Source organism: Mirounga leonina, unplaced genomic scaffold (genome assembly GCF_011800145.1).
Source record: "Mirounga leonina isolate KUSES-001 unplaced genomic scaffold, KU_Mleo_1.0 Mir_176, whole genome shotgun sequence".
NCBI lineage: Eukaryota > Metazoa > Chordata > Mammalia > Carnivora > Phocidae > Mirounga > Mirounga leonina.
The window spans coordinates 22,041,870-22,066,716 of NW_023270454.1; the positions used below are offsets into that span (position 1 = coordinate 22,041,870).

Here is a 24,847-nt window from a genome sequence, read left to right on the forward strand (position 1 = left end):
GTGGGGAGGGTCAGAGGGAGAAGAAGACTCCCTGCCGAGCAGGGAGCCCAATGCGGGACTCGATCCCGGGACTCCAGGATCATGACCTGAGCCGAAGGCAGTCGCTTAACCAACTGAGCCACCCAGGTGTCCCGCCTCATGAATATTTCAAAGACTGTGGTCAGGGCTGTGAAGCAGTTAGAGTCAACGGTTACATGGAGACGAGCTGTTGAGCGAAGTAACTATGGAGGCATTTATAGGCCTCCTAAGAGATGATTAGGCTAGAGCCCTGGCTGTGTTGTAACAGTTTTTATTTTTTGATATTGTTTTATATTTGTTCAATGTTCCTTTAAGGACACAGCCACACAAATTCCAGAATTCAAACTGGTGCCCGCAACAATTTTTTTTTTGCCAGTCAGAAGGTCTTTCCAGAACAAAGGCGGTGTCTTTCCTTCTTTTAAAGGGTTGTAATGTCTGCTACAGAGCTGAGTATCAGGTACTCAACAAATATTTCTTTTTTTTTTTAAGTTTTTCAATAATTTTTTATTTAAGTAATCTTCACACTGAATGTGGGGCTCGAACTCACAACCCCGAGATCAAGAGCCATATGGTCTTCCAACTGAGCCAGGCAGGCACCCCAACAAATACTTTTTACTATCAATTGGCACCCAGTGTCACCAAGAGAATGAAAGCCCAAACCAAAAACCAAACAACAAACCACAAACGAAAACAAAATTAGAACTAGCTTGTAAGCTGCTATAGAAGTGAGACTTACTTCTGTATAATTCTGCTGATTTGGAGCGAATAAACAGTGTGCATAGGAGAAATGCCAAAAGTATTCTATTCACGATAGCAAATGGACCAACCTAGAAGACACCCTGACTACAGTAGGCTGTTACTGTTACAGTCACAGACAATATGATCCTATGAATAGCAGGTTATACACACAAACCAAAGAACAGCCTGGACTACCCCAACTAAAACAGTAAAATAATGAAGGCAGCATCTATGATTTAATTCTTACAATAGGTTTTGTTTTAAATATATTACCATGTTTTAATTTTCACAGCAGACTTGCGTGGGTAATTAGTATTATATAAATGAAGTGCGCCTCGGAGCATTTATACAACTGGCTCAAGTCACATTGCGAGTAGTAAGGACAGGATCTGAGCCATTTCTAGCTGATGCTAATACAAATATGCTAACCATTATTTTCTACTGGGTCTCTTCAGGTAGGAAGGGTGGAAGAGAGCGCAGGGTTTTTTTGATCACATGGGCACAATTGGCTAACATTTTCAAACTCTTAACAGAAAACAAGTTCCGGAAGCTAAGGAATTCCAAGATAATTGGAAATTTATCTTCATCAGGCTGGGGGTTCATCAGCCTGGAGCCTCATTTCTCTCCCTCAAGCTCGGTGCACCATGCACGGAGTCACCAGGGCTGCTCCACGGCGGTCCCACGGCCGTTCTGGAAGGCAATGTCTGGCACGGGGATGTCGGAAAGGCTCCTGTTTGTCAGGAGGCTGAACACACCTTTGATGAAGGATCATTACTTACCCAGCATATCCTTATAATTCCCTGATGGGTCACTTACATTTTATCACTTCCTACGGCTCATTAGACCAGAGAGCTTTCAAAGACAGGGCCTGGTGAGCAGGTGGGCAACAATGTCATTCAGGCAGGAAACAGCCTGGCTGCGTCACAGTGTGCTAGTCTCTAAAGATACAAAGTCTCTAAAGATACAAAGAGGCCGGACACCAGCCTCTTCTAAACTGATACTGTAGCTTCATGGTGTCCAGCATAAAAGGGAAGAACAATGACGTGGATGGAAAACAATTCTTCATAATTCAAGGAACTAAAAGGAAGCAGCGGTCTGGATGATACAAAAAAGGGAAATCCATGAAAGCATTTCTATCTGGCTGTGGTACACATCACACGCTTCCTTCTGTCCAGGCGGCATACTCCTCCTCGCTAGGTTTTATTTGACTGAGGTTGGAATTTGGTTTCAATTCATGGCTATCAAGCCTGACTGTCACAAAGGGGGATCAACTGTACCTTGAGTACTGTCATGAAGAGCCTCTCTAGAGTGAGTTGTGTTATTCTGAAGTCGTTTGTGCTGCCTGTCACGGGGTTTCCAGGAGGTTTATAAATAGTGCGGGTATTAACTTTGCACACATCATGGCCGTTCTGCCCATTTACAAGTCCATTGGATTTTATGGACTGGATTCCAGTGGGCAGTCTTTGAGGATTTTAGATACAATATAGTAGAAGGATCTGCCTCATAAATTGAATGTGAAGATTAAATCATGAATATACATGCAACAGTCTGAGCTATTAGTAGTAATAGCAGCAATAGAAGGAGTTATAGAATGAGCGAGAAAAACAATGTCCTCTGCTAATAATATTTGGAACTTATGTTGAGCTTGTCTAAATAAGCTGCAGGTATTATTATTGTTATTATTATTTAAATTTTTATTTATTTATTTGAGAGAGAGAGAGCATGAGCAAGGAGGAGGGGCAGAGGAAGAGGGAGAAGCAGACTCCCTGCTGAGCAGGGAGCCCAGAGAGCGGGACTTGATCCCAGGACCTCGAAATGGTGACCTGAGCCAAAGGCAGACTCTTAATCGACTGAGCCACCCAGGTACCCCAAGATGCAGGTATTATTTATTAACCATTCAGAGAGAGTTACTGAGAGCCTCTTCTGTCCCAGGCAGTGTTGTAAGTGCTGGGATGAAGCAATGACTAAGACAGACCAAATCTCTGTGTTACAGAGTTTATATACCAGGGGACACGCAAAGTGGCCTCTCTTATTTTCTTTAAAACACTTCTTTTGGTGGTTTACTGTCTTATTTTTTGACTTTTTAAGGAAAGCCTTCATATAGAGATGAAGAATTTTATTTTGATGTGAACAAAATTGTTTTGTATTTTTATCTACCTACTTCATCTCTCCTATAAAACTCTGGAGTTTAAGGGCAAGACTGGTGATTTGGTAATTTGTCGTTCTTACCCTGTGCCTAGCAAAGTGTCTTCTTGTAAATGGTATGAAATAAAAGTTTATGTGTTGAATGACCAGTCAATTCCAGAAACAAATTATGGAGCTCCTTCTCATTATGTTGTGGTTGCACTTCTTATACAGCAAAGATACTTAATAATACAAGGTGATAGAGATAAATGCTAAATTAGTGATCTGTAACAGAGGTGCTAAAGGAACTAATTTTGGGTTAGAGTGATTATAGAAGAGAGGAAATGAATTTGGCCTTAAAGAATAAATAAGATTCAGGTAGAAGAGGAGTGCATTATTAGTAGGTAAGTGGAAATATCCCACTCGGAAGAATCCTAGGAGCTTTGGGAATTTTTACTTTATTTTCTAGACAGTGGTAAATTAGTGAAGGTTTTTGCCTGGGGGATTAACCTGTAGTTTGTGAAAATTGTCTTCCCAGCTGTATTTGCTGCTATTGCCTGAATTTAGAATTTAGAAATGATTAAAACTTAATGAAATTTAATGGGTCATGTAGTCTATTAGGAGGACTGCCATCAGTTGGGGCGCCTGGGTGGCTCAGTCGTTAAGCGTCTGCCTTCGGCTCAGGTCATGGTCCCAGGGTCCTGGGATCAAGCCCCACATCAGTCTACTTGCTCAGCCGGGAGCCTGCTTCTCCCTCTCCCACTCCCCCTGCTTGTGTTCCTGCTCTCACTATCTCTCTCTGTCGAATAAATAAATAAAAATCTTTAAAAAAAACACAAAGGTGGACTGCCATCAGTATTAAAAAGAAAAGAAGACAAAGATAACACAACACAAAGCATTAAAGTTTGTTGCCTGGGGTGAGGGGAAGTATTATTTTATGAAACTTTCATTTCAGTTGTAAGCATGTGGACGAGTGTGTGTGTCTGGGTACAAACAGATCTGGAAGTGGATTTCAGTCAAAAAAAGTTCAGGGCTCCTGAACGTTAGTTCAGGAACTGCCTTCTGCTCAGGTCATGATCCCAGGGTCCTGGAATCGAGCCCTGCATCGGGCTCCCTGCTCCGCGGGAAGCCTGCTTCTCCCTCTTCCACTATCCCTGCTTGTGTTCTCTCTCTCTCTCGCTGTCTCTATCTCTGTCAAATAAATAAATAAAATCTTTAAAAAAAAAAGTTCAAAACCACTGAGCTAGAGACCCCAATGAGGTTCTTACTAGTGAACACTACTTCTTTTAGTTTCTTTCTCCATCCCAGAAATAGTTGTATTTCTGATAGCCACTGTGTAATTTATTTTTATCATATACATATCAGATTATCATATGTAGGGACAAGATTGTGTTTTCTCAAAGACAAAACTCAAAAAAGTAAAGATACAGATATTATTCAGGCTATGGAAGTAGAGAATACACCCCAGGTCTGAAGTTGATGGTCTCGGCAAGGTGATTTTACCTTAGACAACTAGAGGGAAGAGTAGAAAAGTTGCAAGTGAGTGCTTTACGGTTGGAATTGTTTTGTAATCAAAGACAGTCTGTCAGTTAGCCGTGCAGGAAATGCTGATCTCTATGCCTCGCTAGCTTCAGGAAGACAAACAGTTCTAATCTCAGCTAAATCATTCGTGAGACTAAGAACAGGGAGTTGGAAGGTCTGTGTCTGTGCTTGTCAGCAGGTTCAGGCAAAAGGGGAAAGGTCTATGTTTGGCTCTGTCACAGGTAAACAAAGGAGTCATGGAGAGTCTTATAGAAGTCATGAGAAAGAGTGGACAGTCTTATCTATGTCATATGGGGAAAGGTCGTTCTTTGTGGTAAGCCATTTCCCAGAACACAGGAGTCGGGGGATTTTGGAAAACAAAAGTTGGGGAGATTTCTTAACGAGAGCTGTTTTCCAGAAGCACAGAGCTCAGGTAAACATTGACATTGTCAGTTTTCTCTTCTGGGTTGGCTTTAAAGAAAGCATAGGACCCAAAGTCTGACCTACTCCCTACAAGTAGATAACTTGACAGCATGTATCCAGCTAATTTCTTGGATGGTAACTGATGGGGGCTAACATCATTGAGCATATACTTCTGTAACAGGAAACTTCTTTTTAATTGGAGAATAATGGGTACTGGAAAAGTTCATTTAAAGTGAATCTACTTTCAGGGCAAAATTTTTTTTAAAAAAGATTTTTATTTATTTGTTAGAGAGAGAGCAGAGCCAGAAACAGAATATGGTGGGGGGGCAGAGGGAGAGGGAGAAGCAGGCTCCCTGCAGAGCAGGGAGCCCGATGCGGGGCTCGATCCCAGGACCCTGGGTTCATGACCTGAGCGGAAAGCAGATGCTTAACCGTCTGAGCCAGCCAGGCATCCCTCAGGACAAAATTTAATAGAAGATAAACTTTAAAAAAAGTTTGAATGGACCTCTATCTTGAAAAACAAAACTTAAAATTATAAAAATAAATGTATTGTCTCATTTAATAGAATGCAATTTGTATTCCAGCTAATTTTAGAACAAAGAATGGATGAGATGTTGATTTGGGGGCATTACTTTTCTGACACACTGGTACCATCGCTCCGTACAATACTCTTCTCTGCCATTTTCATAGGACAATTCTATAGAGGGTATCATTTGTGAAAAAATATTCAAGGCTTCATCAATTTTCTGAAATGTCTTTTGGTTCTTTCGTATTCCTTTTATTCTTTTTTGAAATGCCTGTGTACCCTCCCCTTTTTCATTTGCTAGATCTAATTCAATCAAATGTTCATTTGTCAATGACTTTGCCTGAGCAATTCCAGTTTCGCTTACCCTTCCCTTACATCAGGTTTATATCTTTGGTAGGTAGTTGATTTATATTGGATGTATTGTATGGTTGGATATTTAAAAGAAAGATATTTACCCAGGAGGTGGATGGTTTATATGAATACAAATTGTTGGGGCACCTGGGTGGCTTAGTCATAAGCATCTGCCTTCGGCTCAGGTCATGATCCCAGGGTCCTGGGATCGAGCCCTGCATCGGGCTCCTTGCTCGGCGGGAAGTCTGCTTCTCCCTCTCCCACTCTCCCTGCTTGTGCTCTCTCTCTCGCTGTGTCTCTCTCTCTGTCAAATAAATAAATAAAATCTTTAAAAAAAAACATCGTTTGGGTTCTGTAGTAAATATTTTCATTTGCTTTATAAAGACCCCCATTGTTGTATCTAAATTCCTAATTATGAAGACGTCAAATGAGAAAACTCCAATAACAGGCACCCCTCTGTGTTTTATATGCTTTATTTCATGAAGTTCTCACTCCAACTCTATGAGGCTGGTGTTATTACCATCCCCAGTACCCAGATGACAAAATGGGGGCTTTGAGAATTTGTGTCATTTGCCCTCAGTCACAGAGTCACCAAATGGCAGAGCCAGGACATGAATGAAGGAATGTTTAAGAGCGCAGTTTGTACTCTTTGCTGAAATGGTATGCCAGGCTTCTCCTCACCACCCCACCCATTTCTGCTTTCCACCCTTACTTTTCTCTTTGTCTAGGTTCCCTTCTTTACTTATTGGAAATGTAGTTTTATCTTGTTATATATTTTTAGCCAATTAAACTCCTTTGGAGAAATAAAGAGAGGTATACTTATACTTTTTTCTTTCTTTCTTTCTTTCTTTCTTTCTTCTTTCTTTCTTTCTTTCTTTCTTTCTTCTTTCTTTCTTTCTTTCTTTCTTTCTTTCTTTTTCTTTCTTTCTTTTTCTTTCTTCTTCTTCTTCTTCTTCTTTTAAAGATTTTATTTATTTATTTGACAGAGAGAGAAGGAGAGAGCACAAGTAGGCAGAGTGGCAGGCAGAGGGAGAGGGAGAAGCAGGCTCTCCACTGAGCAGGGAGCCAGACGTGGGGCTCAATCCCAGGACCCCAGGATCATGACCTGAGCCGAAGGCAGCTGCTTAACTGACTGAGCCACCCAGGCATCCCTCTTCTTCCTTTTTTTTTTTTTTTTTTTAAAGCAAGTATCTTTTTCAAGGTAATCTGGAAAGGAAGTATGTTGGTTACATATACAGGTTTTCAAGTCCTATAAACAGAGTTCCACTTTGGCTCTGTCGCTTATTAGCTGAGTGATCTAAGATTAAGGTTTAAACGTCAGTGTCCTCACTTGTAAAATAGTGAGGTTATTATTACTTATCTCGTAGGGTTGTTTTAAGATTAAGGGAAATAATACACCTAAAGCACTTAGCATCCTGCCTTTTACATGGAAAATGCCTAGTAAACATTGTCATCATCATTGTTTTTCATTTTTAAGTTTTTTTTTAAAGATTTTATTTATTTATTTGACAGAGGGAGACAGGGAGAGAGGGAACACAAACAGGAGGAGTGGGAAAGGGAGAAGCAGGCTTCCCGCAAAGTGGGGAGCCCAATGTGGGGCTCAATCCCAGGACCCTGGGATCATGACCTGAGCCGAAGGCAGATGCTTAATGACTGAGCCACCCAGGCGCCCCATCATCATTGTTTTTTATGCTGACAATGAGACCCGGTAGTCTGGTAAACAGTGTCCTGGACTGGGAAAAAAAAGCTCTATCTCATTCTGAATTCCAATCTTATGATGTAACTTTTATTTTTCTCAATTTTTAAGTCATCAAAATGAGACAACAATTTTTTTTCCAGGTTGAGTGGACTCTTAAAATATCTTTGGAAAGGCACCTTGTAAATTAATTCTATAATCACGAAGCTACACATATTTTATTTTATTATTTTAAAGACAATATAGCAGTGAAGTAGGTACTTATGAATCTCAAAGGAAAACAGTAATGATCTTGGGATGACGAATTTTAGATGTGTATGTAATGCTAGAATATGTTAGTGTGGTTTTGAAGTCCACAGGGGACTTTTGATCAAGGTGGTGTTAGGTGAAGCTTCCTTGAACAAGCAAGAAGATTTCTTTGGGGCTTCATGATTTTCTACAGTGACTAAATTCTGTTCTTTTTTGGATTCAATGTACAAGTAAGAGCTATATTTTAAGTTTTCAGTTTACAATTTAAAACATATGTTATGGTCCAGAATGAAAGCAACATTCCTAAATACCTCTAAGCAGTCAAAGGTAGATAATCTTTGTAAATTCAGGTAGAGACCAAAATAGCCAGACCTTTCCTTCCAGTGAGAAGATTGTTGAATTGACAGTGTTTGAAAAGTTTTATGTGGAGGACTCCTTATGGTAACAAGAACAGAAACGTGGGTTACTGGTCAGTTTCTCAACAAATAAATTTTCCTGAAATATCTAAGGGCTTTGTCATACTTTACACCTTCTTTTAACAAAGCAAGTTGTCTTAACTGTTTCCTTATAAAAAGGCATAGAGAAAGAGAATGCTAATTACAAATGAGACAGTGGATTCATAAACTATTAAGAGTTGCAGGAATCTTGTAACACTAAAATACTTTGATTTTTAAGGAATGACTATGAATCTTCTAAATATAAATATAAAAATATTTTCTTAAATATAAGCTCACCCATTCCTGACATTTGTAGGAGGAGCTGAGGCAAGAGTAGAGTGTGGTCTCTGCTCTCTTCTCTTCCTGCCTTTGTATCCGTCCTGTGCTATGGAGGGCCTGGTTTACAGGCATGTGGGCAGCCCAGCCACATACCCAAGCTCTCTCCTCACCTGCTGCATATAGATGACCTAGACCACCTGGGGCTAGGAACGTGTGCTTTAGTGGCTTGACTTATCTTCTAGAGTGTTGTCATTACCTGGCCTCCACCCGGACCTACTGAATAAAAGTATACTTTTTCATAAAATCTCTAGGTGATTTGGATGCAAATTAGAGGTTGAAAACTTAGGTCTCAAGTAGGAGGTTGAAAACAGAGGGCTCCATCTCTTAGGTTTAAGGGTGGAGCAGGAAAAGACTTATGGACTCCAGCTTTGTTTCCTAATCCGCATGTCAGTATGAATTGGACTGTCTAGTCCCTGTGACTTTTGTTTTCTCCTTCTATCAGTGTTATACGTCAAGACAAAGAATAATATTTTGTTTCACTGAGAGAACTTCTTTTAGAATCAAAAATTGATGGAGAGGTATCACAATTGTAGGAAACACCATTTTCTTTTTATGATTTTTCTCTTAATCTCTACAAATGTGTAAATTTCCTTGGCATAATATATATATATTATATATATATATATATATAATATGTAAAATTTTTGGCTTTAAAAATGGCCAGTTACCATCAATTTTGTATTGAGCCTTGAACTATGGTGAAATACCAAGCACAACCATTTAAATTATACACTCTGTTGCTAACAATTGCTATTATTGGCAGTAGGTGAACATGCGGTGTTGAATTTTTAAAATACTTCTATTTTTCTAATGTTTGGGCTTTGACAAGAAATCATTAGAAAAAACTCGAATCCTTTTCCTTCTCATGTATAGTTGAATACACACACACACACACACGCACACGCACATGCATGCACACACTCCTTACTATACTATACTGGAATTTGTTTCTCATAAACTCATTTATGTTTGCCTTGTAAAAAAATCACCTTTAAAAACTTTTTAAAACATTGAGCTTTTTGTGCATTTTAGATTTCTGATTTGGGACAGGGATGGGAGGATGGCCAAAGTTAAAATTAGATCAATAAATAAATATCTAATTTTATAGTATATATATTAGTTTTACATTACATGTATATTAGGTTCAAGGCATAAGATCTGCCAAATTCTGGGATCAGAAGTCATGTGATGATTTTTTCCATTTCCATTTTCCTTTTAACCCTTTTAAATAGTGGTAAAGTGCCACAAGTTTTTTTATGCTACTTAGTAAGAAATTCTCTCTCTCTTTTTCTCACATGCACACGCCACATCCCAAAACAAACTCATCCTCACACGCAGAATAGACACCAAACCAATCAAACCATACAAAAAGATGATTGGAAAGCAAAAGAAATAGAGACTAGCCTCAAAGAGCTTTCTCTTCTTACCTTCATTCCTCTCGTCTGGGTTAGTGTAGATGGAAGCCAGAGTAAATAAGGAAAAGATAACAAAAGCCAACAAAATGAATGCCATTTCCAGCCTGGTGAATGGAAGCTCCATGAGCCTCCACAAACTTCTTCACCTGTAACAGAGACCAAACATTGGCTTAGCACACTTTAATCCAGAGACAGCTTGTTCGACAATTATTTATTTTAGAGTTAAACACTTGTGAGATTTACTGAAAATTGTTAAGATACTTTTGTGCACCTGGAACAATACATTTGGCAAGTGTGCTCTGATTTTTTGAAATTTGGCATAACTATTGGTATAACTGAATTTATGCCTTTACCGTGCAGATTAGAAGAGAACAAGAATGAATGGCAGAGCCAGTTGATGCTTATATACATTTGTGAGTTTTTGGATACCACTCTGGGAATAAAAATAAGGTGTATTTCATTTCATGAAGTAATAAGTAGTAATGTTGATATCTATCTGACACAACTGTATCCAGCTTCAGAGTAAAATCTCTTTGGTTCATGTACCTGAAATTACCTGGCATCTGCTAGCCAGGTGATAAATATACAGTTTGAAGCCAATTTTCGTGAAAAAAACCATAGACCTCAGAGTAGCTGGATCAAACCTAGCCTAACTGAAGACAAATGTGTTAACAATTCAACCAGGGAACTTCCAGTTTCAGACTCAAACAAGAAGAGCTTGTGTATTTAGAAAGGAAATAGTAGCTCCTTTGAGGGAAAATTATAGCAATACCTAGTTGGAAGTAACCTCCCTCTTTTTGTCTTTCTCTCTTTCAGTGTTTACTACACAAATGCCAAATATTTAAATGACTCCAGATATATGTGGGAATGTTATAATTTTAAGAACACGCAGAGAATGAGATTTCACATCTGTCCACTGTAATTCATCCTAAGTTCTTCATTAATGTCTATTTTGTGGAAGTGATTTACTGAGGTTTTTCACCTAAGGGTTCAGTTTCCTTTGAATGTATTTTTAAAATGACCTCATCAGACCTTGTAGTTGAGAGACAACATTTGAGGCCAAAGTTAGGTTTGTCCTCTGCAGAACAGAGGTGGGTGAGGGAATCATGAGTTCTTAAAAATCTGCTGGTTTTGACAGATTTCTTTTCTTTTGGACATATTTTTTTTGTATTTGAAAGTAGTTTGGGAACTATTGATCAGAAGTCTGTGCTTTTTGTGTTTTTTTTAGGACAGAATCTTGTAGGACAGAATTTCTATATCATGGGTCTGCATGTTTTTTGTTTTTGTTTTTGTTTTTTTTTAGAGAGAGAGACAGTGCTTGAACTCCCGCGGAGGTGGAGGTGGGGGAGGGGCAGAGGGAGAGAGAGAATCTTAATCCATGCCCAGCACAGAGCCCAACTTGGGGCTTGATCTCAAGACCCTGATCATTACCTGAGCTGAAAATAAGATTCGGATGCTTAACCGACTGAGCCACCCAGGTGCTTTGGTATGCATGTTTTAAAATATAAAATATAAAGGATACTACCAATGGAGGTTAAAATGTATCTTAAAACCTTTTATTACCATTGCATGTTGATCTAGTTAATTCTGGTTAATGGGGGCCCAGCTTTCCAGAGTATGACTCTTGAATTGATGGAAATTTGGGCTCTTTCTAATTTTTTTTTTGTCATTACCAACAATGTGGCAGAAAAGATTTTTTTGTAAATGTAACTTTGCAGACAGGTTCAGATTTCTCTAGGAGAGATTTATAGAGGTAGAATTACTGAAACTATAAAACTTTGAAATATCATTTCTTCATAAATTTCCCTGGAATTTGCAACCAACCAATACCGTATGTAAAGGACTGTTTCCCCAATCCTTTCCCAACGCTTTCTCTTTAGTGTTTTTTTCCACCAGCGTGAAGTTGAAAATATTATCTCTGTTTAAATTGGCTTTTCCCTAATTTTAAGTGAGGTTGAATATTTTTTCATATGTTGATTATTTATATAGTTTGCTCTGTGAAAGCCTTGTTCCTATCCTTTGTCCAGTTTTAAACTGGGCATTGGTAATTTTCTCACTGATTTGTAGACACTCATTATATATTTTGGATATATACATTCTGTTATCTTCAATCTATCTTTTGTCTTTGTTTCTGGTTATCTTTTATTATTCAGATTATTATTATTATTATTTTTTAAAGATTTTATTTGACAGAGAGAGACACAGTGAGAGAGGGAACACAAGCAGGGGGAGCGGAGAGGGAGAAGCAGACTTCCTGCTGAGCAGGGAGCCCGATGTGGGGCTGGATCCCAGGACCCTGGGATCATGACCTGAGCCGAAGGCAGATGCTTAACGACTGAGCCACCCAGGCGCCCCTTATTTTTTATAAATTTATTTTTATGAAGTTAAATCCACCTTGACTGAAAAGCCCTTGCCCATCTCTGGTCCCATTCTTAGTTCTCTCTGGGGTCTTGCCATCTCTGGGGTAGGGATTTGAAGTTAATTATTGCCTATGACCGCCACTGCATTGTTAAAGAATTGGCAAAACCATCCATACTGCCTCGACATTGCTTCCTGTCATCCCTGCCACACTGAAACCCAGACTCACAGTTCCATTCTCAGATTGAGAAGGCACGGGAAGGAGCTGTCCAACAGTAATTAAGAAAAAACTGAAGTGGATGTTCTGGATGGTTTGGGGAAATCAGAATGTAGGGAAAAGTGAATATATTATTTTATGGTATGTCCAGTGTCTATAATCGTGGATGAATTCTGTTTGTTTCTCTAAGAATGTATTATAGTTTTTTGTTTTGTTTTGTTTTGCCACTGTTGTGTTTCCAAAACCCAAGGTGTGTGTCTTTGAGTACAGACAGAATCTGCTAAATCATGTTGACATTAACAGTCTGGGCAATATTATAGGAACTGGCTGATAGTAAGTCACCTTGCATAAATAAGCAGAATTTAATGATTTATTCAAAGGCATGATTCTTTGTAATAAGTAATGGAATGTTGTGTGATCTTTGTAGTAAGTCAACACGTTATTGGCTGCTTCCAAAGCAGACTCCCTGCTGATCAGGGAGGCCAACTCAAGGCTGGATCTCAGGACCCTGGGATCATGACCTGAGCTGAAGGCAGATGCTTAACCGACTGAGTCATCCAGGTTTCCTGGTAGATACTGTTTTTTTTTTTTAAATTATTATTTATTATTTTTTTTAAAGATTTTATTTATTTTTTTGACAGAGAGAGACACATCGAGAGAGAGAACACAAGCAGGGGGAGTGGGAGAGGGAGAAGCAGGCTTCCCGCGGAGCAGGGAGCCTGATGCGGGATTTGATCCCAGGACCCTGGGACCATGACCTGAGCCAAAGGCAGATGCCTAATGACTGAGCCACCCAGATGCCCCTAGATACTGTTTTTAATCTCCATTTCATAAACGAGGGCACAGAAGCACTGAGACATGAACTAACTTACCTTAAACTATAAAACTAGTGTGTGGGGGCTCCTGGCTGGCTCAGTTGGTAGGTAGTGCATATGGCTCTTAATCTTGGGGTCATGAGTTTGAGCCCAACATTGGGGATAGAGAGCACTTAAAAAAATACAAAAAAATAAAACTAGTATATGACAAAGCTAGAATATCAACCCTGGTAGCCTGGTTCCAGAAATCCTCACTCTTAATCAATATATAACATTGGCCATGAGCCAACCACTAAGCAAGCAGGCAAGCAAACAAACCAAAACCTATCCTCATAGTTAGAATCGTGTTTTGCAAAGCATTATGTGGATTAGCTGGAAAGTTTTTTTATTTTTTTAAGATTTTATTTATTTATTTGACAGAGAGAGACACAGAGAGAGAGAGAACACAAGCAGGGGGAGTGGGAGAGGGAGAAACAGGCTTCCTGCTGAGCAGGGAGCCCGATGCGGGGCTTGATCCCAGGACCCTGGGATCATGACCTGAGCCGAAGGCAGACGGTTAATGACTGAGCCACCCAAGCGCCCCAACTGGAAAGTTTTTATGTTAGGTAGTGGGAGAAGATAATATTGGTTAGTCAAAGGACAACTGAAAGAATTTGATGTCATGGTGACAGCTTAGACTAAAACACTGTTGGAGGGTAAATATAATGTCATTAACAGTACAATGTCATGGGGCGCCTGACTGGCTCAGTCGGTAGATCATGCAACTCTTGATCCTGGGGTTGTGAGTTTGAGATCTATGTTAGGCATAAGGGATTACTTAAAAAAATTGTACAATGTCATGATGAAGTAGTGTTTTGAGAATATTAATTGCATCTCCAAGTGAAGAACAGATTGAAGGAAAAGAACTCTAACTGGAATAAACTTGGAGTGAGATTTTTAGTTCTGTATTAGGTTCTGACAATAGGAATAGAGAGGAAGGAATGAAGCTAAGAGCTGTAAAGGCTCTTGGAAGGATCTTGGAAGTTGGCTGGTTATATGGGGTGAAGAGGGTGCTCCAACTCCAGTTAAAATGCAGTATAAGGGGGAAGAGGGGAGATGAAGATCACTGGGAAAAAAAAAAGATCCACAGAATCATGTATGAATTCAGCAGTAGAGAATATGAATTCTTCAAATTTCCTCATGGTCAGCAGAGATGTAGACTATGTTGTTGTACATTCTGCAGTCCTTCAATATTTGGAAATTAGATAGATCATGCTGTGCCTCTTCAGAGAATATGAAGACTGTTAAGTTTGTTAAAGCAGCTCAGTGAACAAAAAATCATTTTTATTGCCAGCATTCTTATGAGGACTGTTTCCTCTTGGAAAAAATAGAAGAAAGCAAAAACAGAAAAGGAAACAAAAAAGAAATGGTGCCATCTAGTGGTTAGCAAGTGCTATAGGTTGAAATGAGGAGGATTAGCCCAAACTCTCTGTGATACTTCATATTGGTATGGTATCACACACCTATGCAAAACAGTTTCCTATATTCTTCAGTTTTGTCTCATGTTCAGAACATTCACTGCTTTTCAGGTAGCTGTGACTAGTAGGAGGAATCCATTAATGTTTCCTATACATATAGATCACAGGCAACAAGTTATTTCTAGCTCAACATACTACATGTTGTTATTTTAGGCGTAAAAACCACAAAGTAATGACCTATGGATTGTCAGTAGAAATTGAAAGTTGGGTGAAAAAATGTAGTGGGATAACATTTATTGCCAGAAGTACTGGGATAACGTCGTCAAATGATGTCATGGGATAATGAATATTGTCAGATAGCTATTTATGGCTATCGAAAATGGAAACTGGGACACCTGGGTGGCTCAGTTTGTTAAGCATCCAACTCTTGATTTTGGCTCAGGTCATGATCTCAGGGTCTTGAGATCCAGCCCTGCGTGGGGCTCCATGCTGAGCATGGAACCTGCTTAAGATTTTTCTCTCTCTGCCTCTACCCCTCCCCCTGCTTTGTGCTCTCTCGCTACATAAATAAAATCTTAAAAAAAGATAAAATGGAACCTGATCATCTCCTTGTTGAGTGCTAAGAACACAGAGCCCTTAATCAGAAACTCTCTACCCCGGTGCCCTTAATTCCAGAAAAAGGTCGTTTCATGGCCAACTTCTGGGTCTCAAAACCAGTCAAAAGTTTATTCATGGCCAGGGCGCCTGGGTGGCTCAGTCATTAAGCGTCTGCCTTCAACTCAGGTCATGATCCCAGAGTCCTGGGATCGAGCCCCGCGTCGGGCTCCCCGCTCAGCGGGAAGCCTGCTTCTCCCTCTCCCACTCCTCTTGCTTGTGTTCCTTCTCTCGCTGTTTCTCTCTCTGTCAAATAAATAAAATCTTTAAAAAAAAAAAAGTTTATTCATGGCCATTTCTGGGTCTCAAAACCAGTCAAAAGTTTATTGCAAAAATGATGCCTTTAGAGGATGTTGTTATCTCTGCTCTCCCCACCCTGGAGTATTATTGTGGGGGCATCTAAAAACCAATTGGTTTTACAACCTTCATTTCTTCCCGGGATTGTGTGCTGATAGTCTGATCTCTGGACACTTTTGTCATCCCAGTTTCCCTGATGTATAGACAAATCACTTTCCCCTGTAGCTTCTCACAGTGTAGGACTAACTGCACTTAGTATTTAGTAGCAGACTGTAGATAAATCATATTCATTTTTACATAAGAAAAAAATAAATCTTACTCCTTTCATCATACCAAGTATCACATCACATCTAAGCTTATTGAAGCTTATTTAAGTTACAATCATTTACTGATAATTAAAGCATGGTCACCTTGATCTGTCATTACTGTTTAGAGGATCCCCAGAAACCAATTAAAGATTTTATTCATTTATTTGACAGAGACACAGCGAGAGAGGGAACACAAGCAGGGGGAGTGGGAGAGGGAGAAGCAGGCTTCCCCCCGAGCAGGGAGCTCGATGCGGGGCTCGATCCCAGGACCCCGGGATCATGACCTGAGCCGAAGGCCGACGCTTAACCATCTGAGCCACCCAGGCGCCCCAGTATTTTGAATTCTTAAAGCCACACAATCAGAAAGCTATAGGCTGAACAAAATTCTATGATGTTCTGCAGTTCCTCCTTTTGTTTTCAGAGGCCCTGGGGGAAAAGTCTGAAAGCTGTACTAGTTATAGATATTCACACAGTCTCCCTGTAAAGCATGGGCTCTGGCCACTAACCCAACACCCAGGCAATTCCCCTTGCCTGCTGGAGTTGTCTGTCCTTTCTGTTTTTGAGACAAAGTATCTCTGTTGCTTTTAAAAAGTCTGGACAACACTCAGCTGCTGCATGGAACGATTACCTTATTTAAATGGTCTGAAACTACTTGCACCTCTTTTTGTTGTGTTTGTAGGAGTGAAGATGTTTATATATGTTTCTGTCATGGCCTTGAAACAAGGCCATCAACTGTAATCTTTCCCATTTCTGAAGCACCACCACCATATCTGTCTCTGTAATATATGCTACTGAATTATCTCTTCACTTTCTGGGCTCATCATTTTGTTTTGTTTTTTAACTTTTTTTAAAAAAAGATTTTATTCATTTATTTGACAGAGAGAGACACAGCGAGAGGGAACACAAGCAGGGGGAGTGGGAGAGGGAGAAGCAGACTTCCTGCGGAGCAGGGAGCCCGATGTGGGACTCGATCCCAGGACTCCAGGATCATGACTTGGGACCTCAGACGCTGAACGACTGAGCCACCCAGGTGCCCCTTTTGGCTCATTGTTATGGGCTGAATGTCTGTGTCCTCTCAGAATCCGTATGTTGAAATCCTAACCCCCCACAGGATATTATTTGGAGGTGGAACTTTTGAGACGTGATTAGATGATGAGGGTGGAGCCCTCATGAATGGGATTAGTGACCTTATCAAGGAGACCCCAGAGCACTCCCTCCCCATTTCTGCCATGTGAGGGCGCAGTGAGGAGACAGTTGCCTGTGAACAAGGAAGCAGGACCTCACTGGACATGGGATCTGCCAGTGTCTTGATCTTGGGCTTACCAGCCTCTAGAACTGTAAGTAATAAATGTTTGTTGTGTAAGGCGCCTAGTCAGTGGTATTTTTATTATAGCAGTACAAACAGACTAAGATACTCATACGCTTGGTTGTGCCTGCTGAATGACGGATATGTTCCCAGCTCCCATACTGTTGTTTCTACTTCATATTTCAACCTGCTAAATGTCTCCTTGATTGATTTTCTCAGTCTTTATTTTGGATTCCCTGCCATACTGACCTCTCCTCTCTTGGACTCCATGTTTCAAGTCATCTTCTCTTCAAATTTTGACTAAAAAGCCATCTTCTTCCTGAGAACTTTCCCTTAAATAAAATTTCAGGTTTGGGAAGAAAATTAAAGATCACCTTGCCTATATACTACACAATGACTGAATTCTCCCTAAACTATTTTGACAGAATAGATCCCAGCCTAAGCCTGAATTCCTCTAGTGACCAGGCACTCACTACCGTTGGAAGCAACCCATTTAACCTCTGGCTAGCTCTCTGCTCATTAGAAAACTCTTTCTTTAGATGAGCTGATTTTTCTCCTCATAGCCATTACAATTCAGTTCTTAAATGCAGAACTAGTAGGTTCCTCTTTCATGTGAGGGTTATTCAAATATTTGAAGACAATGAATTTATAACATGTCACTTGCACGTCCTTTCTTTTCTCTAAAAAAAACCATTCCTCATCTGACATAGTTCTGCATCTCTTTTCCCTTGTGATTTCTCTCCCTGGTTTCCAAATCTTCTAAAGTTAAGTACAAGCTGAAGACAATACTTTTGATTAGGTTGCTTAGGGTCCCATGGAGCTGTAGCTGTGTGCATTGCCTTTTACCTGCTCTCCTTCACCGATGATCTGGTTGCAAATCAGGCCTGATTTTATTTTATTATTCTATTTATTTATTTATTTTTAAAGATTTTATTTATTTATTTGCGACAGAGAGAATGAGAGAGAGAGAGAGCACATGAGAGGGGGGAGGGTCAGAGGGAGAAGCAGACTCCCTGCCGAGCAAGGAGCCCGATGTGGGACTCGATCCCGGGACCCCAGGATCATGACCTGAGCCGAAGGCAGTCGCTTAACCAACTGAGCCACCCAGGCGCCCAAATCAGGCCTGATTTTAAAAAATATTATACATGGGCGCTTGGGTGGCTCAGTTGGTTAAGCGACGGCCTTCGGCTCAGGTCATGATCCTGGAGTCCTGGGATCGAGTCCCGCATCAGGATCCCTGCTCAGCAGGGGGTCTGCTTCTCCCTCTCCCGCTACCCCCTCTTGTGCTTGCTCTCTGTCTCTCATTCTCTCTCTCTCAAATAAATAAATAAAATCTTTAAAAAAAAATAAAAATAAAATAAAAAAAATAAAAAATATTATACTTAATGACAGACTACACCCCCTATGTCTTTTTTTCTCTGTATTACCAATTTGTCAAATCATAGTTCTTATATTGAATTCTTTTATAGTTGGTTGTTTGGTCCCTAATATTTTTACCCACTAGATTTCACATTATTAGATTTAGCCCATCTATCCCACCTGCCTAAGACCTTTTTTGGATCCTTCTCTTATGATCCCACATCTTTGTGAATTCTTTTAGCTTTATGTCCCTATGCCAGTGAGTGGGTCTTTATGCCAGGCATTAAATCTTTGGTGAAAACACTGCTTAGAACAAGGTTATCTGCTCAATGAGAACAAGTCACATATACTGTGGTTATTGGATTTGCTTAATCTAAATGTTTAAAGAGTCCATTTTTCTGGAGTTTTAGGGGGAATCACATAAGATAAAGTACCTTGAATAGTGCCTTACATTTGGTGGGTGCTCAGTAAATTAGCCATTGAGGTTTATCCCCCTTCTTGAAAAATTTCTTTTTAAAGATTTATTTATTTGAGCGAGAGAGCATGCACGCAGGTGCATGTGGGAGTGAGCATGGGTTGGGGAGGGTGGAAGGAGGGGCAGAGAGTGAAAAAGAATCCTCAAGTAGACACCACACTGAGCAAGGACCCCCATGTGGGGCTTGATTCTATGACCCTGAGATCATGACCTGAGCTGAAATCAAGAGTAAGCCACTTAACTGACTGAGCCACCCAGGCGCCCCAACCCCCTTCCTGAAATTCTAAGTTTAATTTGACTCTGCAGATCTGTTCTTTGTAAAAAATAAATCCCTTAATTTTAATCTGTGTCTCTATTTGGTCCATCTTCAGAAATTCTCAGGTTTTAGCTACATATTTATTTTAATTTTTTAAAAAAGATTTTATTTATTTATTTGTCAGAGAGAGAGAGAGAACACAAGCAGTGGGAGTGGCAGGCAGAGGGAGAAGCAGGCTCCCTGCTGAGTAAGGAGCCTGATGTGGGACTCGATCCCAGGACCCTGGGATCATGACCTGAGCCAAAGGCAGCCTCTTAACTGACTGAGCCACCCAGGCTTCCCAACTACATACTTATTTTAAAGAGACTATTCTCATCCCTCCTGATATATATATTGGTTTTTAGTTTATTTAATATCATATCTTCGGTTTCTAAAGGGTGATTTAAAAATAACATTTATTGATTTTTTAGTGACTATAAATATTATATTTGTTGGGGAATTCTGAAAAACAAAGTAAAATAGGAAAAAAATCATGGAAGGGTCTGTGTTTTCATTTTGCTATTCTCAGAGAATTCTTTAGGCAGTGGCTTTATATTGCTGAAAGAAGAATTACCAAATTTGCATTCTCTAAGGTGTAGATTTCCTAAGGGTTTTCTCCCCCCCTTCTGCCTTCTAAGTATGTGTGTGTGTGTGTGTCTTGTATTTAACTCAAGTTCATGCTAAGAATATTAACTTCCATTTTTTCTTTATTCTTTTGTCTCTAGTTAGATATTCATCCTCTAATCAAAAACAGAATCCTTTTGGGATTGAAAAATAATAGATCTCTAAAGTCTTTTTAATTCAGGGCCATTTGAGGTCTATTTTTGCCCCAGGAGAGCATGAATGCAGGTATATTTAGATTTTCATCTTTGCTTGTTCCTCAAAGTGTTTCACTTTTCTAGGTAGTGTGGAATCACATAAATCCACCCACAACTGAGTAACTCCAATGCTTTTCAACCTGAGAGAGTTTAGATGAATTTTGCATAACATATAAGCAAATGTTTTGTATCTTATTTTATGGCAATATTGTTGGCTCTGTTTAGATGCTGCTGAGTATTTTCTATCATTTTGGTTGAATTAGACATTTTATCATTTTGGTCACGATAGATATTTGTTAAAATAGAAGAAAGACATTTAGGACATGATAACTATAATTCCAGCATCTTGAATTCCAGGTGATGTCTGGTATATCTCCAGTCTTTGGGCTCCCTAAAAGTTGGCAGGAGCTATCCTAGTTTGTTTTGCCCATACTTGTTGCCATTTTAAGGCAGACATATTTATGTCACCTGTGAATCATACATTGCAAAGTGTCTACATTTACATTGCATTTCCATTGCAAAGTTTCTATTTAAAATTAAAGAGAGTTTCCTATTTGGTACTCCTTGGCCTTGTAAAGTGTGTGTTGTGTGATTGTTGGGCATGGTGGAGTCTGGATGGATTGAGGTGGCTCTCTTGCATGTTCTTCTCTGGACATGAGGAGCTGGCCAGAGCCCTGGAAGTGGGAGCCAAGACAAAGCATTAGATACTTCATTAAATTTAGTCTGCTGTCCATGTTGGAGGCTACCTGTCACATCTCAGGCATAACTGTGATGGTGGGCCATGGGGTTGCTGGACAGCACAATCTTACTGACCTAACTCTTGGCAACTACAGACTCTGTGTTGGAATGAGTAATTGATCATGGCTTCTTTTACTGTTTGTCAGTGCTGTGATTTCTAGATTGCTAGATCCAAAGGGCAGAAATTGTGTTTGTTTTTATAACTACCTCTGTAAAATTACAAGATAAGCCCTAAGTTTCAAGACCAGTTTATAACTATTTTTTGTGATAATAATGATGACTTGATAATAAAGATAAGAGAATTATGCGAAGCATAGAAATAAACTCAAGAAACTTTAAACTTTGGGCTTAGCATAGCAATAAAAATTAGCGCTGGGCAATTGTCTTGAGAAAATACGTAAATATTTCTGTGCTACAAGGAACTCAAGAGATTTCATTAGACAATGCTCTCATGTGTCCTTGGGTTTTTATATACTATTTCTCAAACTTAACGTGTTCCTGCTTTATCTCACCCCCTGACCTTTCCATTCATACTCTTCCCTTCTCATTTGACAGCAACTCCATCATGCTTCTGGTTGCTCAGGACAAAACCCTTGAAGTCATCCTCGACTCTTCTCTTTCACACCCCATATCCTCTTCCATCAAGGAATCCTGTTGACTTTACCTTCAAAATACATGCGGAATCTCACCACTTCTATTTCAACCACTATGATTTAAGGTACTTTTTTGTTTTAAAGTACTATCTAATGTGGGGCTTGAACACATGACCCTGAGGTCAAGAGTCACATCCTCTACTGACTGAGCCAATCAGGTACCCTTAGGTACACTTAGTTCTTACAAGATTTAATGAAATAGCCTCCTTAACTGATCTCTCAGCTTCCTCCCTCGCTTTTCTTAAGTCTATTCTTAAGACAGCATTTTAAAAATTTGGTTAATTTACCTGATGAAAACTATTAGAACTCCCCAGTCACTCAGAGTAAAAGCTAACATCCTTTTAATGGCCTCAGAAGACTTTCCATGATCTGGTTCCCATCGTGTCTCTGACTTTCTCTCTTGCTTCCCCCATGACCCCCCCCCTCCATTGTAGGTGCACTGGCCTCCTGGCTTCTGCTCCATCACTTTGGGCTTGCTTGCATCTCAGAGCCTTTGTCCTGGTTGTTCTCCTTGCCTAGAATGCTCTTCCTCCTGATAGCTGAATGCTTACTTCCTTCAAGTCTTTGCTCAAAATAACCTCCTTAATATGATCTACTCTTACTACCCTATTGATATTTGAAACTTCCTTTCTCCACGCTGTTTTATTTTTGCAAAACATTTTCACCCTCCGACTATTTACTTATTTATCATGTTTTTTATTTAGTATAACAATAGAATTTAGCATCACAAAGACAAGGATTTTTGCTTGGTTTGTTCACTGAACCTATAACAGTGCCTGAAGTAGTACTTGGCACATGGGAGGTGCTCAATTAGTACTTATCAATATTGTCAAATGAATGAATGGGAGTCTGATGGGTTTGATACAGATTTGGTTGTTGAAATGATTCCTTATCAGTGGTAATATCTTTGGTTAAGTGACTATAAAAATGAATTTGATAGACAGTATAGTAGAATGAAAAAAGCTTAACCTTTAAAGTCTTACTTGGCTCTAGCCCCTGGCACTTACTAATAAAGTTTCTGCATTTTTAACATAAGAATAATAATATCTGTGGTGGCTGGGTGCTCAGTCGGTTATATGCCAGACTTTTGATTTTGGCTCAGGTTGTGATCTCAGGGTCCTGGGATCGGGCCCTGCATCAGGTTCCCTGCTCAGCGGGGAGTCTGCTTATCTCCCTCTCCTTCTGCCCCTCCCCCCACTCACACTTTCTCTCTTTCTAAAATAAATAAATAAATCTTAAGAAAAAGAATAATAATGTCTATCTCACAGGGTTGTTGTGGTGATTAAATGAATTAACGTGTATAATACACCTAATATAGTAACTGACCCATTGTAGGATCTTACAAAATGATAGCTTTTGTTACTGATCTCCTTATCCACAGGAAGATTATGATAAGCTTTCACCGGATGAGTGCATTCTATCAAACACTTAAGGAAAAAAAACACCAATATTACATAAAACCTTTCAGAAAATAGAAGCAGAGGAAAATAATTCCCAATCATTTTATAAGGCTTGCATTAATTGTGATAAACAAACCCGACAGATACTATAAAAACAACAAAAGAAAATTACAGATTAATATTCCTAATGAATATAAACAGAAAAATCCTAACAAAATAAGAGCAAAATAAGATCCAATGGTGTACACAAAAGGATAACAGAATGATGTAATTTTCTCTATTAGGAGAATAAAGAAAAAAAACCCCATATAGCCATTTAAATCAATGCAGAAAACTCATTTGACAAAATTGAACTCCATTCACAATAAAAAAAATTCCCAGCAAATAGGAATAGAAGGGCTCTTCCTCAATCTGATAAAGTGAATCTCTAAAAAAACTATGGCTACCATCATAATTAAAGGTGAAATATTGAATGCTTTGCCCCTAAGCAATAATATCAACTCCAACCACTTCTATTCAATGTTATACTGGTGTGGTCCTAGCCATTGCAATAAAGTGAGAAATAAAAATAAAAAAGTCTAAAGAACATAACAAAAGTAAAACTATCTCTATTTGCAGATGACATGATGGTTTAAGTAGAAAATCCTGGGATTCTACAAGACAATTATTAGAATTTATCAAGATCTCAGAATACAAGGTCAGTATTAAAAAATCAATTGTATTTTTATCAGTCTTAAAAATTATAAAATAGAATATAAGCATACGATTTAAAATAGAATTTAAACACTTAGGAATAAATGAACGAAAGATGTACAAGAACTTTACATTTAAATACTTACCATATGTCTGATACATGTAAACACTCAAATTTTTATTACCATCATAAAGCTAGTTCAAATTTGGTTTCTGTCGTCTCAACCAAAGGAGTGCACTCTATTATTTTTAAAAGAGTGCATTCTAATGAACACTTTTCACATATAGTGGCAAAACTTAAAATGATGTAAAGAAATGGCTGAACTCCGTTGTATAGTCTTAGAAAGAACATTAGATTTAAAATATTTTTCTTTCTTTTTTTTTAGGATTTTATTTATTTATTTGACAGAGAGAGAGAGAGCACAGCAGGGGGAGTGGCAGGCAGAGGGAGAAGCAGGCTTCCCACTAAGCAGGGAGCCTGATGCGGGGCTCCACCCCAGGACCCTGGGATGATGACCCAGAGCCAAAGGCAGACGCTTTACTGACTGAGCCACCCAGGTGCCCCTGATGTACTTTTCTTTTTTTAAGTAAACTCTATGTCCACTGAGGGACTGAACTCATAATCCCAAGATTAAGAGCCACATGCTTCACCAGCTGAGCCAACCAGGCGCCCCCAAATATTATTTTAACGGTGAAATTAAAAGTGAGAAATATCTGCCTAGTTAATTTCACATGTAGGATTCCAATTACCTTTGCATTCAAGACTATGAGTTTTGCCCACATGTTTACCCTTCCTTCCTCCCAAAGGTCATTAACAATTCAAGAGCTATGTGGATTTTTTTTATTATTACAGTAGAAAATACATAATATACAATTTATCACCTTAGTCATTTTTAAGTGTACAATACAGTTGTATTAAAAAGAATGATGTAAAAAAAAGAGGTGGCTGGCTTAGTCGGTGGAACGTGAGACTTTTATCTTGGAGTTGTGAGATTACTTAAAAAATAAAATCTTTTTTTTTTTAAGAATGATGTATATTTTTATTTATTTATTTTTAAGATTTATTTATTTATTTTAGAGAAGGAGGGCAGGGGGCTGGGGGGTAAGAGCAGAGGGAGAGAAAGTCTCAAGCAGACTCTGCACTGAGAAATGCGGGGCTTGATCTCA

At 39.2% G+C, this 24,847-nt stretch overlaps 1 protein-coding gene across 1 annotated transcript; it reads right to left on the reverse strand.

Annotated features, from left to right (window-relative positions):
• Window positions 1–6,597: 6,597 nt before the first annotated feature.
• On the reverse strand, window positions 6,598–9,961 carry SMIM31 (small integral membrane protein 31; the record flags this gene model as incomplete). The annotated part of the gene is made up of 2 exons (XM_035023191.1): window positions 9,850–9,961; window positions 6,598–6,650 (listed from the first exon to the last, which is right to left on the reverse strand). Coding segments are annotated over exons 1-2 (165 nt in total), but the record flags the coding sequence as incomplete, so codon positions are not given.
• Between the last annotated feature and the right edge of the window lie 14,886 nt (window positions 9,962–24,847).